Source organism: Maylandia zebra, linkage group LG2 (genome assembly GCF_041146795.1).
Source record: "Maylandia zebra isolate NMK-2024a linkage group LG2, Mzebra_GT3a, whole genome shotgun sequence".
Lineage (NCBI taxonomy): Eukaryota > Metazoa > Chordata > Actinopteri > Cichliformes > Cichlidae > Maylandia > Maylandia zebra.
Genome location: NC_135168.1, coordinates 13437708 through 13455639, shown reverse-complemented (window position 1 = coordinate 13455639; position 17932 = coordinate 13437708). Strand labels below are relative to the sequence as shown.

The 17932-nt window shown below is 39.5% G+C and overlaps 1 protein-coding gene across 1 annotated transcript in view; it reads right to left on the bottom strand.

Moving 5' to 3' along the window:
• LOC143413436 (NACHT, LRR and PYD domains-containing protein 12-like) overlaps positions 1–6882 on the bottom strand; it is a 56878-nt gene extending 49996 nt beyond the window's left edge. The window contains exons 1-3 of the mRNA XM_076876519.1: positions 6878–6882; positions 4938–5117; positions 1899–2078 (exon numbers count right to left, since the gene is read on the bottom strand). Coding sequence (XP_076732634.1) covers positions 1899–2078; positions 4938–5117; positions 6878–6882 — 365 coding nt within the window. The remainder of the gene's footprint in view (positions 1–1898; positions 2079–4937; positions 5118–6877) is intronic.
• Positions 6883–17932: the final 11050 nt, after the last annotated feature.

Here is a 17932-nt window from a genome sequence, read left to right as displayed (position 1 = left end):
CCCTCAATGTTTCCCCTTACCAACATATAACGTCCCTCTTTATCACTTATCTCAGATATTTTTTCAAAGAGTAATTTGCTTGATAACAGGATAGCCACTCCTCTCCTTCGTCCAGTTTTATAGGAAGAGGAGAAAACTGTTGTATAACCCATTCTTTTCAGTTTTTCATGCTCCTTACAGTCTAGATGGGTTTCCTGTAGATACACTATTTGTACTTGTTCTTTCTTCATTTTAGTTAAAATTTTATTACGTTTAATTGGATTCGACAGGCTATTTACATTATATGATATGATTTTTACCTTATCTTTAAGCATACCCTTACTATTTGAATATTATTAATGTAACAACGACATGTACCATCAGACCACTCCCTAAACATACATAAGCAAATGTTAATATTAACATTAAAGCTGTATAAAACAACAGCTACAGAAATAAGCTTTATTTGGTCAAAGAAAAATAAAAGAAAAAAAAAAGACTTCCAACTGTGGGGTCCCCGATATGACCCTAAGTAAGCCCCGATAAAAGAGGGGGCTTCGAGGGGGGCCTCTCTCACCTCTATGTGAGACAGGGCCTTCCTTAGCCAGCAGGCCAATGTCCATTCTACTAATAGCATAGGTAGCACGTCCGCCTATTTTCAATTTCTGCATTGCCACTTCAGTATATTATTTCGAGATAAGAAGTCTTTACCAGTGTATATGGCTATAGCTTGATTCCAGCTTTGATATCATTGATTTCAATGAAGAGCTTTGTGATTGTAGCAAAGGGCTGGTAGCTCTGAGAGTCCCACTGATGAGGCGTTTGTGAAGGTTCGCAGTTATCTAAAGAGCTTAGAAAAAAAGGCATCTGGACATCTTTAAGTTTCTTGAAGTCGTTTCGCCTTTCACCTCTCATCCAAGAAGCTTCTTTATTTCTAGGGTCAAATGTTGAAGAGTCCCAGATTAGCCTGTGTACAAACAGACTTCAGCCATATGAGAGTGAGTGTGAGTGAATGAGAGCACACACAGGACACTCTGATCTCTGAATGTGTGTGACGCAGTGAAAAAGAGGATTGTACTGGATATACTGTGACTGACAAACAGAGTTTAAAGAGAAAGGTGTTTGGATTAAAATGGATTATGCTAAAGTGAACGTGCTAATGAAATCTGAACTGAATGAAATGTGAAGTGAAGATAATTCAGATGTAAAAGAGAGAAACTGATAATAAGGTGGGGCTGGAGATCAGTGAAGGGCATGTAAACACCTGATTGGTTGAGTAGATATCAGATCGACAGTTTCACAGTTTTCCCTGTGGATTATAACTTTAAGAAGATGTGACATTCATCAAGGAATCCTGCTCTCCGGATTATTTCCATGAACACTGAGCTGGATCACATCTACAGTGCTGGAAGTGCCCGTCTCACCACCAACCTCTCTGTGCACATTCACTTTTCAACCCTTTGTGAGACACTAAAGGTGTAAATCTGAGTATTAATCTGTGTTAGTGCGAACACCTCTAATAGGTTGGTTTAGTCTTTCCAAGTCATATCTTCCCTTAGATCTGCGGTCCAGGCTCCTAAAATCATCCTAGTTTTACAAGCACTACAATCTAGAGGAGAGCTGCACTAACAGGTGTGACTGATGAGATCTGACCTGCAAGGATACTCATGTTTATGTATATCAGGACAAGCAGGGAAGACCTGGACATCAACTCTGTCAGGCTGCCTGAGTCCTCTCACCCACATCAGCTCAGAAATCTGCATTATCTACTGAGTCAGACTCAGAGGATCAGGGATCAGAAGTTCTACAAAGAGTAGAACCAGACTTCCTGTATAGAGGTGTGTGGGCCTACTGATCCACAGTGTCAGCACAACTTTCACATCATATTCATCTCACCACAACTAAAACATGTGACTGACCTCAGAGTTTCAAATCGACATCGTGGATTCTCCAGAAGAACACACAGTTGCTTCACTCCTGAATCCTGCAGGTTGTTGTAGGTTCCACTCAGGTCCAGCACTCTGGGATACGAGGGGTTGGACTTCAGCGCTGCTGCCAGATAATCACAGCTGATCTCTGACAAATCACAGTCCCACAATCTGTATAAAGAATGAAAGATGTAAGTTTATTAGACAAAGTGTGAGCTTGAAATCATTCAGTGTTTCATCATCTGTTCAGAGCTGAAGAAGGTTCAGAATGTAGAAGTTTAGAAAATGGAAACTCCAAACAGCTGAAGCCAACAGGAAGCAGCTTCAAACAAACAAGAGAAAAAAATGAATTTTTCACATTGAAGTCGTACATTTATCATAAAGTTGTCAAGTTTTGCCGTGCGAAATAAAAAAAAAACTGAACAGGAATCCTCAGAGTTGAACCCTCTGCACAGAGGTTCAGGTTCCTCTTCAGGTCCCAAAGTGCAGAACAACAAGGTTTCAAACAGCTTCGTTCCAGCAGCATCAGCCACAGAAATGCAGAGATAATTCTTTGGATCTCTTGGTTGTGTTGTATGATGCTGTGTTTGCATATCTGGTGTCTGTGTTGCTTTGTGAGGACGGATCATTTACTGCAGCTCCAGATAAACAGAGCTGGACCTGAACCTGGTAGCTTCACTTAGAAGACACTTGTGACGGGAACGTCAGGTCAAAAAAGTGCCCCTCCGACAGCCAAACCCATCTGTTCTCTGATTGGATAGTTACATTTGTGATTGATATGACATTGACCAATCAGATGAAAGGAAGAAAAATAGGGTCAAAATTCGTACTTGTAACTAGCAGGTTTTTTTTTGGCTAAGTCCACACACAAATCTTTTTTACACACACACACAAATTTTATTCACGCACACACAAATTCTTTTTACACATACAAATCCTGATTTACAATTACAAAATATTTATGACCACATTTTGAGCCCATACAAATGTTCTGCAGACGAGTCCATGCGCTCACAACAAAGCTCAGTGTGGACGACGCTGTGCGCGCTCCAATGCTGATTGGTTAGAAAGTGGGCGGGAACAGGGAAGAGAGCGACAGTAGTGTTCAGCACAAACACGAAGGATCAAAGAAGAACAACATGACAAGCTCAGATGGAGGCTGCAGTGGACACTTTTCATTGTTTTAACATTCGCTTTCACTTCAGCTTCACCAACAACAGCACAAGCACAGCAGCCCACTGACTGCGTGGCTGTGACAGCGCCCCCTGGTGACTGTAAACCACTACAACATGTAGACGGCCGTCTGCTGCTCATTTCTTTGCCACCATCACAGGAGCTCTTTATCATGTTCTTCACTCTCATTGGTTCTTTGTGTGCTTGTTTTTTAGAACAGTAGTCATTGTGATTGTTCAAAGAAGACAGTCAGCTGTGACTAAATGTAGCTCCTACAGCAGTGATGGGAATAACTACTGAAGCTAATCCAGTATCAAAGCTCAGGAATCAGCAGCTCCCACCTCGTTTTCTTTGAACAGCTATTTTTAGCTGCTGTGTTTTTGTGTTTCTGCGGACCTCAGACATCCTGCTGCTCTGGAGAACTGAAGCTCTAAAGGCTTCAGCCTTTATCTCCAAGAAACAAAGCTGATCATGGAGACCCAGCAGGTCAGCTGATCTGTGGACAGCACCAGCATCTTTAAGTAAGTCTGAGAGGTGAGCAGTCTGTGGAAGCCTTTACTGTCTGATAGTCTCAGAGCAGGATTTGGATCATTATTTGGCTTTTCTTCTATTATTATGTTTAGTTTCTGCTTCACAGATATTCTCTGAGATGTTCTCTGAAATGTTTCCCACTGTTGGACAAACTTTCACAGTTTCTTCATAAAGGAGATCTCCTGTGCAGTCCATCTGTGACAATATGTTAAACACTGAATTATGATTCATATCTGAATGTACTGACTGTTAATTATTGATGAGAACATAATCAGTAAATATAAATATGTTTGAGTTTGGCTTTGATGAATCAGAATAAAAGTAATAAAATAATGATTTTAGAGACAGGCCTAACTCAGGCCAGCTGACAGCCTGTGTACAAACAGACTTCAGCCATATGAGAGTGAGTGTGAGTGAATGAGAGCACACACAGGACACTCTGATCTCTGAATGTGTGTGACGCAGTGAAAAAGAGGATTGTACTGGATATACTGTGACTGACAAACAGAGTTTAAAGAGAAAGGTGTTTGGATTAAAATGGATTATGCTAAAGTGAACGTGCTAATGAAATCTGAACTGACTGAAATGTGAAGTGAAGATAATTCAGATGTAAAAGAGAGAGAAACTGATAATAAGGTGGGGCTGAAGATCAGTGAAGGGCATGTAAACACCTGATTGGTTGAGTAGATATCAGATCGACAGTTTCACAGTTTTCCCTGTGGATTATAACTTTAAGAAGATGTGACATTCATCAAGGAATCCTGCTCTCCGGATTATTTCCATGAACACTGAGCTGGAACACATCTACAGTGCTGGAAGTGCCCGTCTCACCACCAACCTCTCTGTGCACATTCACTTTTCAACCCTTTGTGAGACACTAAAGGTGTAAATCTGAGTATTTATCTATGTTAGTGCAAACACCTCTAATAGGTTGGTTTAGTCTTTCCAAGTCATATCTTCCCTTAGATCTGTGGTCCAGGCTCCTAAAATCATCCTAGTTTAACAAACACTACAATCTAGAGGAGAGCTGCACTAACAGGTGTGACTGATGAGATCTGACCTGCAAGGATACTCATGTTTATGTATATCAGGACAAGCAGGGAAGACCTGGACATCAACTCTGTCAGGCTGCCTGAGTCCTCTCACCCACATCAGCTCAGAACTCTGCATTATCTACTGAGTCAGACTCAGAGGATCAGGGATCAGAAGTTCTACAAAGAGTAGAACCAGACTTCCTGTATAGAGGCGTGTGGGCCTACTGATCCACAGTGTCAGCACAACTTTCACATCATATTCATCTCAGCACAACTAAAACATGTGACTGACCTCAGAGTTTCAAATCGACATCGTGGATTCTCCAGAAGAACACACAGCTGCTTCACTCCTGAATCCTGCAGGTTGTTGTAGGTTCCACTCAGGTCCAGCACTCTGGGATACGAGGGGTTGGACTTCAGCGCTGCTGCCAGATAATCACAGCTGATCTCTGACAAACCACAGTCCTTCAATCTGAATAAAAGATGAAAGATGTAAGTTTACCAGACAAAGTGTGAGCTTGAAATCATCCAGGGTTTCATCATCTGTTCAGAGCTGAAGAAGGTTCAGAATGTAGAAGTTTAGAAAATGGAAACTCCAAACAGCTGAAGCCAACAGGAAGCAGCTTCAAACAAACAAGAGAAAAAAATGAATTTTTCACATTGAAGTCGTACATTTATCATAAAGTTGTCAAGTTTTGCCGTGTGAAATAAAAAAAACTGAACAGGAATCCTCAGAGTTGAACCCTCTGCACAGAGGTTCAGGTTCCTCTTCAGGTCCCAAAGTGCAGAACAACAAGGTTTCAAACAGCTTCGTTCCAGCAGCATCAGCCACAGAAATGCAGAGATAATTCTTTGGATCTCTTGGTTGTGTTGTATGAGGCTGTGTTTGCATATCTGGTGTCTGTGTCGCTTTGTGAGGACGGATCATTTACTGCAGCTCCAGATAAACAGAGCTGGACCTGAACCTGGTAGCTTCACTTAGAAGACACTTGTGACGGGAACGTCAGGTCAAAAAAGTGCCCCTCTGACAGCCAAACCCATCTTTTCTCTGATTGGATAGTTACATTTGTGATTGACATGACATTGACCAATCAGATGAAAGGAAGAAAAATACGGTCAAAATTCGTACTTGTAACTTGCAGAGGTTTTTTTTTTGGCTGAGTCCACACACAAATCTTTTTTTTACACACAAATCTTTTTTTACACATACAAATCCTGATTTACAAGTACAAAATCTTTATGACCACATTTTGAGCCCATACAAATGTTCTGCAGACGAGTCCATACGCTCACAACAAAGCTCAGTGTGGACGACGCTGTGCACGCTCCAATGCTGATTGGTTAGAAAGTGGGCGGGAACAGGGAAGAGAGCGACAGCAGTGTTCAGCACAAACACAAAGGATCAAAGAAGAAGAACATGACAAGCTCAGATGGAGGCTGCAGTGGACACTTTTCATTGTTTTAACATTTGCTTTCACTTCAGCTTCACCAACAACAGCACAAGCAGAGCAGCCCACTGACTGCGTGGCCGTGACGGCGCCCCCTGGTGACTGTAAACCACTACAACATGTAGACGGCCGTCTGCTGCTCATTTCTTTGCCACCATCACAGGAGCTCTTTATCATGTTCTTCACTCAGAGAGTTAATCCCATACAGCTTATGACAAAATTTGATCCGAAGTGATTGATGGCCCTAATCACGACCTTTTGACCTCCCGCCCCTCCCCCCCGGAAGCGTGTAATGAGCGTGACGAATCGCATCCGGAGAAGGGGGGTGGGAAACCCCCCGCGTGACGAATCGCATCCTGAGAAAGGGGGTGAACCCCGGAAGCGCGCCATCTGTTGCTAACCGTGTCGAATCGCATCCTGAGAAGGGGGGGGTGAACCCCGGAAGCGCGTCATCTGTTGTTGGGAAAAAAAAAAGTTTTTAGAGGGAGGGGGGAAACCTCCGGAAGCGCGTCATCTGTTGTTGGGAAAAAAAGTTTTTAGAGGGAGGGGGAAACCTCCGGAAGCGCGCCATCTGTTGGAGGGGAATAAAAAAGCAGAGAGGAGTCCGTCACAATTTCTAAGGCACAGACACAAGATGGATTTCCTTCTGCAGCGTTCCTGTGTCCGATGAGATCTGCTCTCCCAAAGAAGAAGGCTTTGAATATGACATATTCAATCTCGATCCGGACCTTATGACCCTACCGGAAATACTCTGGAAGTGTCTAGTCATTTTCAGACCTGTTGCGTCATGTTCCCTAAGCACAGCGGTGATGCAGCAGCTGATTCTGTGATGTATAGAGAGACAGAGCGGATGTAATTTTACTTTCTTAAGTTGCACCGGCGTTTGTAATGGAAATAAAGAGTGACTTCCTGTAGAGATTTCAATAGTAATTTTATTTTCCTATAATACAGACGCAGTAAAAAACCTTTAAGATACACCATAGCTTATGATGAAAAGAAGAACTTTCTATCCGCTTGTATCCTACAGGCTGGCTATGTGTAAAAAACGAATAAATATCCCTTAGTGAATACTACTTTTCCTTTTGAGAGTCCTTTTTACAAGAGACTGAAAAACAAACCAGCGACAGGCGATCTTGTTTCACACACACACACACACACACACACACACACACACACACACACACACACACACACACACACCCACCCCCACCCCGCGGGGCCAAGGAGGAGTTTTTTTCTTCAATACTTTAACAATAAGTTTTCTCAATAGATAGAAAATGATGACGCTGAGGAGTCAACATCCGATATTATCATTGCTTGTAACCCGGTAAATAATTTCGTACATCTCCCCATAAAACAAGTCTTAGTGGAAAAAAGCTCATATTCGAATAAGTTTATTCCCCTCTGTGGGAAAGAGTCAACCATGAGGCGAGTTTTGTCAACAGGAGACGGGTTTTGTCCATTTGGTAAAACAAATATCCGCCTCAAAGTCGTATTTTACCGTTGCAGAATGTGGAAAACAGACAGCCCTCACAGGAGGCACCATAGTTAAAATATTTAAATTTCAACTAAATTTGTAGTAATGATCGGATTTCCTCACTTATCTACACCACACTCCTTGTCCTTGATTTCTTATCGTTTCTTATCGTTCCTCTGTCCCTTAATAGAAACCACATATATAGAAACTATCCTCCCTTTCAGTTGTCTTTTGCACTTCCATATCGCAAAGCAGTTACTGTAGGTTATTTTCTGCTTATGCATTAATGTAATTAATTAACTTATTTATCCTTAAGTAAGGTAATGACTTGAGTTCTAATGCTTTTTGTCTCTTGAGTTAGCTGTCAATGTGGGATTTTTTTCCCCTTTTGTCCAGTTAAAGCTGCCTTTCATTCTTCAACACAGCTTAAACTCTAATAGGTAAGCTTTCTTGTAATTTCTTAGTTCTGCAGGCTTCTTGAAAGACATCCGAGACTCTTCTTTGGATGCTGGCTGCCTTTTGTTTTGTTTTCTGTCAAGATGATCCCACACTGCTTCGATTATCTTGAGGTTCGAACCCTGGAGAGATCAATCCATGACTGATGCGTTGTTTCATCCAGGCATACTTTGACTACATTGGCAGTATGTTTGCGATCATTGTCGTACTGAAAAATGAAGTTGAAGCCAATCAGACACTACGTGGTATTACATGGTCGATCAAAATCTGGTGGAACTTTTCTACATTCATAATTTGATTAATTTGGATAAGAGCTCCAACAACACTGGCTGAAATCCAGCCTCAAAGCACGGTAGAGTATCCACGCTGTGTTAAAGACGGCTATAGACATTCACTGTTGTATCTCTCTTCGGACCTCTTCCATGCATATTTCAAATTTGGATTCATTACTCCATAAGACATATTACAGCTGATTTCTTTTTCCAGTCAATTTCTTGTGTAATTTGGCACACCTCAGCCTTATTTTTCTCTGTTCTCCTTCCTTAAGAATGGCTTATTAACAGCCACCCTTCCAACTCAGATAACTTTTGATGAGGTTTCATGAAATGTTTACAGCACTTGAGTTACTCGCCACGGCCATCCTAAATGCTAAAAACACTAAACTTTAATTCTAAATTACGTAATTAACGTTAACCAGAAAAAACAAGCCAAAGTCGAAATGTTGCTGAGCTGACCTGTGGTATGCTATGTCTTCTAAAGCACGTATAATGTAAACAGAACTGGTCTTTGCACAGAAGCCTGTGGAGCTTCATAATTAACCTCAGTGTGTGAAGAGGACTCTCCATTTAATAATAGCTGTAATAAAATGTTATGGCCGACGGTGTTAAACGCTGCACTTGGGTCTAGCAGGGAAGATTTCAACTTTTCAATACGAATGAAGGCTGCAAACTGATTAGATTAATGTCTGATGATCTTTTCCGTGCTTCTTCAAGTTTGTAACACCAAACATATTAAAGGATGATGTAAGGCTCACAGGAAGAGTTTAATTAGACACACATTTACTATTTTCTTTATACTCTTTCTTTCTTGACATGTTTAATATGATTACTATCAGAGGAGAAAATGAACCTTGTGTAGTCTAAAAACTTTTTTATTTAATCAAACTGTAATGTTGTTGAACTCTGACGGACGTGTCTTTTAATCTTGTCAACAAATCCTTAATCATCTAAATCTGCCATTTATCATCTTGTAAAATGTTCCCTCTGCTTCTGTTGCACATCTCCCCCCGACACTCTCTGCTTCACCAGCCCTGTGCAGGTGGTCCAACCCCTGCCTGCCTCCTTAAACTGGGGTGTTTAAATCTCTTTACCTCTGTTGTGAACTTCACACAAAGTTTGTGGTAACAAAATCAAACTGACGAGGATCTCGTTTGAAAAACACACACACTCACGAGACAAAATAAAAACAGACTGCTCAAAGCAAAAGCAGAGCCCTCACAGCTGGTAGTACAAACACAGTGACAACATGCGTATTAGATACCCTCAGTGCCAAAAGCATAAATATGAAAAAATGTGATCACCAAGAATATCCTAAAAATGGCATTGAGGTGCGTGTTACAGTAAAGAAAAAAAAAAGTAGCCAAATTTTCATCGGAAAATGTTGAATTTTAGTAAAAACAATGCTCTGTAGTTTGATACTGTCGTTACAGACAAAGCAGATGTTTAAAGCCTTTGGACGCACATTTGAAACGCACTCATTCTCCTTATCAGCTGGAAACATTAAAGCCGTAAAATGACTTTTTCAAACGGATAAAAACTATTGAACAAACAGCAATGTTGAGCCTGTTCCAAAATTTGAATGTACATGTGTTGAAGGTGCGGGTCTTGTTGAATTATTAAACATACATTCTTTAATTTTTCGAGCCACAAAAACAACAACTTTTAATTTTCTTCTGCTTGAGTATCGGCCTCGGGTAGCTCTACTTATCATTGCTCAATCAGTTGTCTGTTTGTGCTACTTTTTTTCAAGGAGCAGTGGATTATTGGTAAGGGTGACTTTATGTGTTTAGTTACTTAAGTGGAAGTACTGTGGATAGTTTTACCTTACATACATAGATCTACCAGTACAGCTTCTGAGGTATCTGTTTACAAAATGTTATAATCTATTCAAAGGTTCTTTGCAATTTTACATTGATAAACATTATCCTTAACACATTTGGCCCACATAAAGTACTATGGCCATCGCACGGTCATTTAGAATTGTTTAAATAACTCGTGTCTTAAGTCCTTCCATCAAACAGAAAATTTAAAAAAAAAAAAAACATGGTTCACTTTTACATCACAAAATGTTAGAAATATAAGCCGTTCATAACAACCTGAAAGGTTGGGAGTTTAAAATGCAAACCGATGGAAGCAGAAGTAGAAGACTATAATGTCTCAGAGCACACAGTGTCTATTAATGTGTAGACATGTATAAATAAGAGCTTAATAAAGATGCTTAATTTCTTAAGAAATAAACAGGTGGAGTGATCTTTATCAAAAGTGGATGTTGCATCTGTGGCTAAACCACTGTACCCCCCAAAAAACTTTAAAAATCTACTGTGTGTGAGGCTGTGTAAGTAAAGCTTGCCCTTCACACCTGCGTGTAATAAACCATTTGTTGGGGGTTGTGGATTTGGCACCTCAGCATTGTGAAAGTGGGGAAACATGTTTCTGGCTGTGCATAAGATTCCTCCTTACAACTTAGAATCTCAGTTCTAAATGAAATTCAGATGTTTTTTTTAAGTATGGCTAATGTATTATTTGACTTCTAAGGCACACACACACACACACACACACACACACACACACAAGAACAACACAGAGAAGAAGAAGAGGGGGTCGTTTTACTACACATCATAAAAACGCAATCATTCATCTTCCAACTGTATCTTTCTGTTCTGTCTTTAGAATCATAGGTTGTTTACTGAGCCGTACTTTGGGAGTCATACTATTGTGATACAGGGGAGAAAAGGGTAAGGTTTGATAGACTAAACCCTTACACACACACACATAACTTGAAAAACCTAAAGAGTGTGTGAGACTGCTAGCTGTGTTGTTCAGCATTAAACTCATCTACAAATGTGTTAGTAAAGAGCGACTTGTACTTCTGTCCCATTAAGCAACGGTTTAACAAATTTCACTGCAAACTATAAAAGGAATCTGGATTTATATAGAACATAGTAGTGATGGATTAAGTGCAGGAAACACTAGTATAAGGTGTCTATTGAACAAATCTCCTTCAGCGTTCAAAATGACCAAAGTGAGGCCTACAGGCGTTTCTCTCGATTGGTTGTGTTCAGGGAAAAAGCAGCTAAATACACTGAGACTGCTCCACATTGTTAGCGAGTTAACTCTGGATATCTGTAGGTTTTGTCAAACTTGGAGTGAACAAAAGCAGAAAAACAGTAAAAGATGCAGACAGTGAAAGTCTGGTTTATTTCATGAACACAATGAAACATTTTACAGTCCACAGAGCAAAGTAGCATACATGATAAATAGATACACATAACATGAGAAGTAAAACTCGTCGTCTTACCACATGTTATATTCTGTAAACTTAAAATAACCACAGAAATTAGAGTTTAGTGTTTTAAGTCATCTATTAAAAAACATGAGTCAACATTACTGAAGTGACACTTTAACGATGCGTCTTATCACCGTGTTTATGATGATAAAACATGTTCTCTCGTTAGTAGATGTCAGCGCTGTCACTTGTCATGAAAATGTCCAGAGCCAGGGTTCCTCTTTAATTACCATTGATCATTAATAGGGTCACAAAAGATTTGTCACATTATCCCCATAAACAAAATGCTTTTATAGAAATCATTGTGATACAAATATTTAGATTCTTGATTCACAATGTGCACGAACTCAAAATCTTTAGAGGTTCATATTTATAAAGTATCGCAAATAATACATTTATACCATTGTATGAGCTACACTTCTTGTAAAAAACTGATTGAAAAAAGCTCCTGTCGTGACCTTCCTTCTGTGAGGACACACACACACACAGAGAGAGAGAGAGAGGGGGGGGGGGGGGGGGGATCATTAGGATTGGAGGCGTTTTTGGATTTTCACTTATTGTTGGCTTTACAGTCACATAAAATTCATTCCAATTTTTTTGCCTTTGCTTCAATTAAGGTGTTTCTTTAAATCTACAGCAGCTTCCTTTTCAAAAAGTTTACTGACATAGTAAGGAAGTAGCTAGGGAACTCAGTAAGTATGAGCAACAACAGCTTAGGGACTGTTTCTACAATAAAGAGGAATTCATCATCATCTGCAGTTCATCAAAAAAAAAAAAAAAAAAAAAAAGGCCATTAAAAACAATTCAGCAGATCCTCAAAGTATGGATACAATCTGTTTTCAGCTGTAGAGGTACGCTTCATGTACTTATCAACATGCAGTTTAGAGGCTTGCATTAGAGTGCTTTGGTACTTGGGCCTCTTTTATTTAGCACGGTTATACCATTGTGTATTTAGCTATATAAATATGCTCAAGAGTCTATTGTATGTTTGTCATGCAATTAAAAATTCAAAAATATAATTTTTAAATCAGTAACTTTGCAAATTTAGAGGAAATGTTTTTGGATAACAAATGTGTCACATTTTCAACAGGGTTTGAATAATCAGCGTTAACACAGAGACATTTATGCGCTGGGTATAACAGACATCCTTACCTTGGAGCAGAGAAACACGGTGTATTGTTGCTTTTCTCTATTGTATAAGCAGCGCCCGACTGTCAGAAACGCTCTGTGTGGGTAGCAAAGTCGGATCCAACGCACATCCAGGAATCTGTGTGAAAGAAAGGTCTCGCTGCAGCTAGGCTCTCAGGATAGTCAGGCTTTTATTTATATTTGCATTCTGGTGCGTTAAAGCAGCCTCTGTGTCCCGCTTGGATCCTCATTCCGAAAATTCAGATATTTAAATAAAATGGTGAATTGGCTAGTGATGAGGAGCCACTTAGATCCGTAAAATGAGGTTTGATTAAATTAAACTCTTATGAACAGCTATGAACTCTACCTCTCTGCTGATGTGTTCCAAACAAGCAATGTTTTCTACACGTCCAAACTGTGTGCTAACTACCTCACACCGCTGTGTCTGGGATCCGAAAAAATAAAAAGTTAAAACGCTATACCTTGGGGGGAATTGTGAAGTGCTGAGGAAACTACTGTGTGTCTGATGGGGGTGTTTTTATATAGGTGGACTTGGTTTCAGTTGGCCTCTGACATGATAAGATAAAATAAAGGAAACTGATTGTAATGGAACTACAGTGCTGGGATGCTCTTGATAAGGCAGCCTCTTTTATTGTTTTATGACTTGTTTTGCTGACTGTTGAGGGCCTAACTGTAACCAACTCTGTCTAACTGTTGCAGAGTTAAGAATCTGTAGTTTTTAGAAGTAACACAAGAAAAGTTTATTTCTAAAGGAATACCTGTTGTTTGTGGTGCTCTATTTAAAACTATTAGTGTCATGAACCGAAGTTCAGTGCACAAGCTGGACCCAGAAGCAGAGCCAACACACACAGGAGTACGAGAAAATAAACTTTATTTTAACTGAAGGTGTCCCGGGAGGGTAGAAGGAAAACACGCGTGAAACTCGAGAAACCAAGGGACCGGGAGATGAGTCGCGCAGGAACGCCGAAAACGGGACTGTGGGAGGCTGCAACAGAAAAAGGACAAGAATTATTGGGGCGCGGGGAAATAGCAGCATACGTGGGGGAAGAGTATGAGTCTTACGGTGACAGCGGGGCCGTGGGAGCCGGAGGGAGGGGTGAGGGTCCGCGCTAAATTTGCAAAGTTACTGATTTAAAAATTATATTTTTGAATTTTTAATTGCATGACAAACATACAATAGACTCTTGAGCATATTTATATAGCTAAATACACAATGGTATAACCGTGCTAAATAAAAGAGGCCCAAGTACCAAAGCACTCTAATGCAAGCCTCTAAACTGCATGTTGATAAGTACATGAAGCGTACCTCTACAGCTGAAAACAGATTGTATCCATACTTTGAGGATCTGCTGAATTGTTTTTAATGGCGCTTTTTTTTTTTGATGAACTGCAGATGATGATGAATTCCTCTTTATTGTAGAAACAGTCCCTAAGCTGTTGTTGCTCATACTTACTGAGTTCCCTAGCTACTTCCTTACTATGTCAGTAAACTTTTTGAAAAGGAAGCTGCTGTAGATTTAAAGAAACACCTTAATTGAAGCAAAGGCAAAAAAATTGGAATGAATTTTATGTGACTGTAAAGCCAACAATAAGTGAAAATCCAAAAACGCCTCCAATCCTAATGATCCCCCCCCCCCCCCCCCCCCCCCTCTCTCTCTCTCTGTGTGTGTGTGTGTCCTCACAGAAGGAAGGTCACGACAGGAGCTTTTTTCAATCAGTTTTTTACAAGAAGTGTAGCTCATACAATGGTATAAATGTATTATTTGCGATACTTTATAAATATGAACCTCTAAAGATTTTGAGTTCGTGCACATTGTGAATCAAGAATCTAAATATTTGTATCACAATGATTTCTATAAAAGCATTTTGTTTATGGGGATAATGTGACAAATCTTTTGTGACCCTATTAATGATCAATGGTAATTAAAGAGGAACCCTGGCTCTGGACATTTTCATGACAAGTGACAGCGCTGACATCTACTAACGAGAGAACATGTTTTATCATCATAAACACGGTGATAAGACGCATCGTTAAAGTGTCACTTCAGTAATGTTGACTCATGTTTTTTAATAGATGACTTAAAACACTAAACTCTAATTTCTGTGGTTATTTTAAGTTTACAGAATATAACATGTGGTAAGACGACGAGTTTTACTTCTCATGTTATGTGTATCTATTTATCATGTATGCTACTTTGCTCTGTGGACTGTAAAATGTTTCATTGTGTTCATGAAATAAACCAGACTTTCACTGTCTGCATCTTTTACTGTTTTTCTGCTTTTGTTCACTCCAAGTTTGACAAAACCTACAGATATCCAGAGTTAACTCGCTAACAATGTGGAGCAGTCTCAGTGTATTTAGCTGCTTTTTCCCTGAACACAACCAATCGAGAGAAACGCCTGTAGGCCTCACTTTGGTCATTTTGAACGCTGAAGGAGATTTGTTCAATAGACACCTTATACTAGTGTTTCCTGCACTTAATCCATCACTACTATGTTCTATATAAATCCAGATTCCTTTTATAGTTTGCAGTGAAATTTGTTAAACCGTTGCTTAATGGGACAGAAGTACAAGTCGCTCTTTACTAACACATTTGTAGATGAGTTTAATGCTGAACAACACAGCTAGCAGTCTCACACACTCTTTAGGTTTTTCAAGTTATGTGTGTGTGTGTAAGGGTTTAGTCTATCAAACCTTACCCTTTTCTCCCCTGTATCACAATAGTATGACTCCCAAAGTACGGCTCAGTAAACAACCTATGATTCTAAAGACAGAACAGAAAGATACAGTTGGAAGATGAATGATTGCGTTTTTATGATGTGTAGTAAAACGACCCCCTCTTCTTCTTCTCTGTGTTGTTCTTGTGTGTGTGTGTGTGTGTGTGTGTGTGTGTGTGTGTGTGTGTGTGTGCCTTAGAAGTCAAATAATACATTAGCCATACTTAAAAAAAACATCTGAATTTCATTTAGAACTGAGATTCTAAGTTGTAAGGAGGAATCTTATGCACAGCCAGAAACATGTTTCCCCACTTTCACAATGCTGAGGTGCCAAATCCACAACCCCCAACAAATGGTTTATTACACGCAGGTGTGAAGGGCAAGCTTTACTTACACAGCCTCACACACAGTAGATTTTTAAAGTTTTTTTGGGGGTACAGTGGTTTAGCCACAGATGCAACATCCACTTTTGATAAAGATCACTCCACCTGTTTATTTCTTAAGAAATTAAGCATCTTTATTAAGCTCTTATTTATACATGTCTACACATTAATAGACACTGTGTGCTCTGAGACATTATAGTCTTCTACTTCTGCTTCCATCGGTTTGCATTTTAAACTCCCAACCTTTCAGGTTGTTATGAACGGCTTATATTTCTAACATTTTGTGATGTAAAAGTGAACCATGTTTTTTTTTTTTTTAAATTTTCTGTTTGATGGAAGGACTTAAGACACGAGTTATTTAAACAATTCTAAATGACCGTGCGATGGCCATAGTACTTTATGTGGGCCAAATGTGTTAAGGATAATGTTTATCAATGTAAAATTGCAAAGAACCTTTGAATAGATTATAACATTTTGTAAACAGATACCTCAGAAGCTGTACTGGTAGATCTATGTATGTAAGGTAAAACTATCCACAGTACTTCCACTTAAGTAACTAAACACATAAAGTCACCCTTACCAATAATCCACTGCTCCTTGAAAAAAAGTAGCACAAACAGACAACTGATTGAGCAATGATAAGTAGAGCTACCCGAGGCCGATACTCAAGCAGAAGAAAATTAAAAGTTGTTGTTTTTGTGGCTCGAAAAATTAAAGAATGTATGTTTAATAATTCAACAAGACCCGCACCTTCAACACATGTACATTCAAATTTTGGAACAGGCTCAACATTGCTGTTTGTTCAATAGTTTTTATCCGTTTGAAAAAGTCATTTTACGGCTTTAATGTTTCCAGCTGATAAGGAGAATGAGTGCGTTTCAAATGTGCGTCCAAAGGCTTTAAACATCTGCTTTGTCTGTAACGACAGTATCAAACTACAGAGCATTGTTTTTACTAAAATTCAACATTTTCCGATGAAAATTTGGCTACTTTTTTTTTTCTTTACTGTAACACGCACCTCAATGCCATTTTTAGGATATTCTTGGTGATCACATTTTTTCATATTTATGCTTTTGGCACTGAGGGTATCTAATACGCATGTTGTCACTGTGTTTGTACTACCAGCTGTGAGGGCTCTGCTTTTGCTTTGAGCAGTCTGTTTTTATTTTGTCTCGTGAGTGTGTGTGTTTTTCAAACGAGATCCTCGTCAGTTTGATTTTGTTACCACAAACTTTGTGTGAAGTTCACAACAGAGGTAAAGAGATTTAAACACCCCAGTTTAAGGAGGCAGGCAGGGGTTGGACCACCTGCACAGGGCTGGTGAAGCAGAGAGTGTCGGGGGGAGATGTGCAACAGAAGCAGAGGGAACATTTTACAAGATGATAAATGGCAGATTTAGATGATTAAGGATTTGTTGACAAGATTAAAAGACACGTCCGTCAGAGTTCAACAACATTACAGTTTGATTAAATAAAAAAGTTTTTAGACTACACAAGGTTCATTTTCTCCTCTGATAGTAATCATATTAAACATGTCAAGAAAGAAAGAGTATAAAGAAAATAGTAAATGTGTGTCTAATTAAACTCTTCCTGTGAGCCTTACATCATCCTTTAATATGTTTGGTGTTACAAACTTGAAGAAGCACGGAAAAGATCATCAGACATTAATCTAATCAGTTTGCAGCCTTCATTCGTATTGAAAAGTTGAAATCTTCCCTGCTAGACCCAAGTGCAGCGTTTAACACCGTCGGCCATAACATTTTATTACAGCTATTATTAAATGGAGAGTCCTCTTCACACACTGAGGTTAATTATGAAGCTCCACAGGCTTCTGTGCAAAGACCAGTTCTGTTTACATTATACGTGCTTTAGAAGACATAGCATACCACAGGTCAGCTCAGCAACATTTCGACTTTGGCTTGTTTTTTCTGGTTAACGTTAATTACGTAATTTAGAATTAAAGTTTAGTGTTTTTAGCATTTAGGATGGCCGTGGCGAGTAACTCAAGTGCTGTAAACATTTCATGAAACCTCATCAAAAGTTATCTGAGTTGGAAGGGTGGCTGTTAATAAGCCATTCTTAAGGAAGGAGAA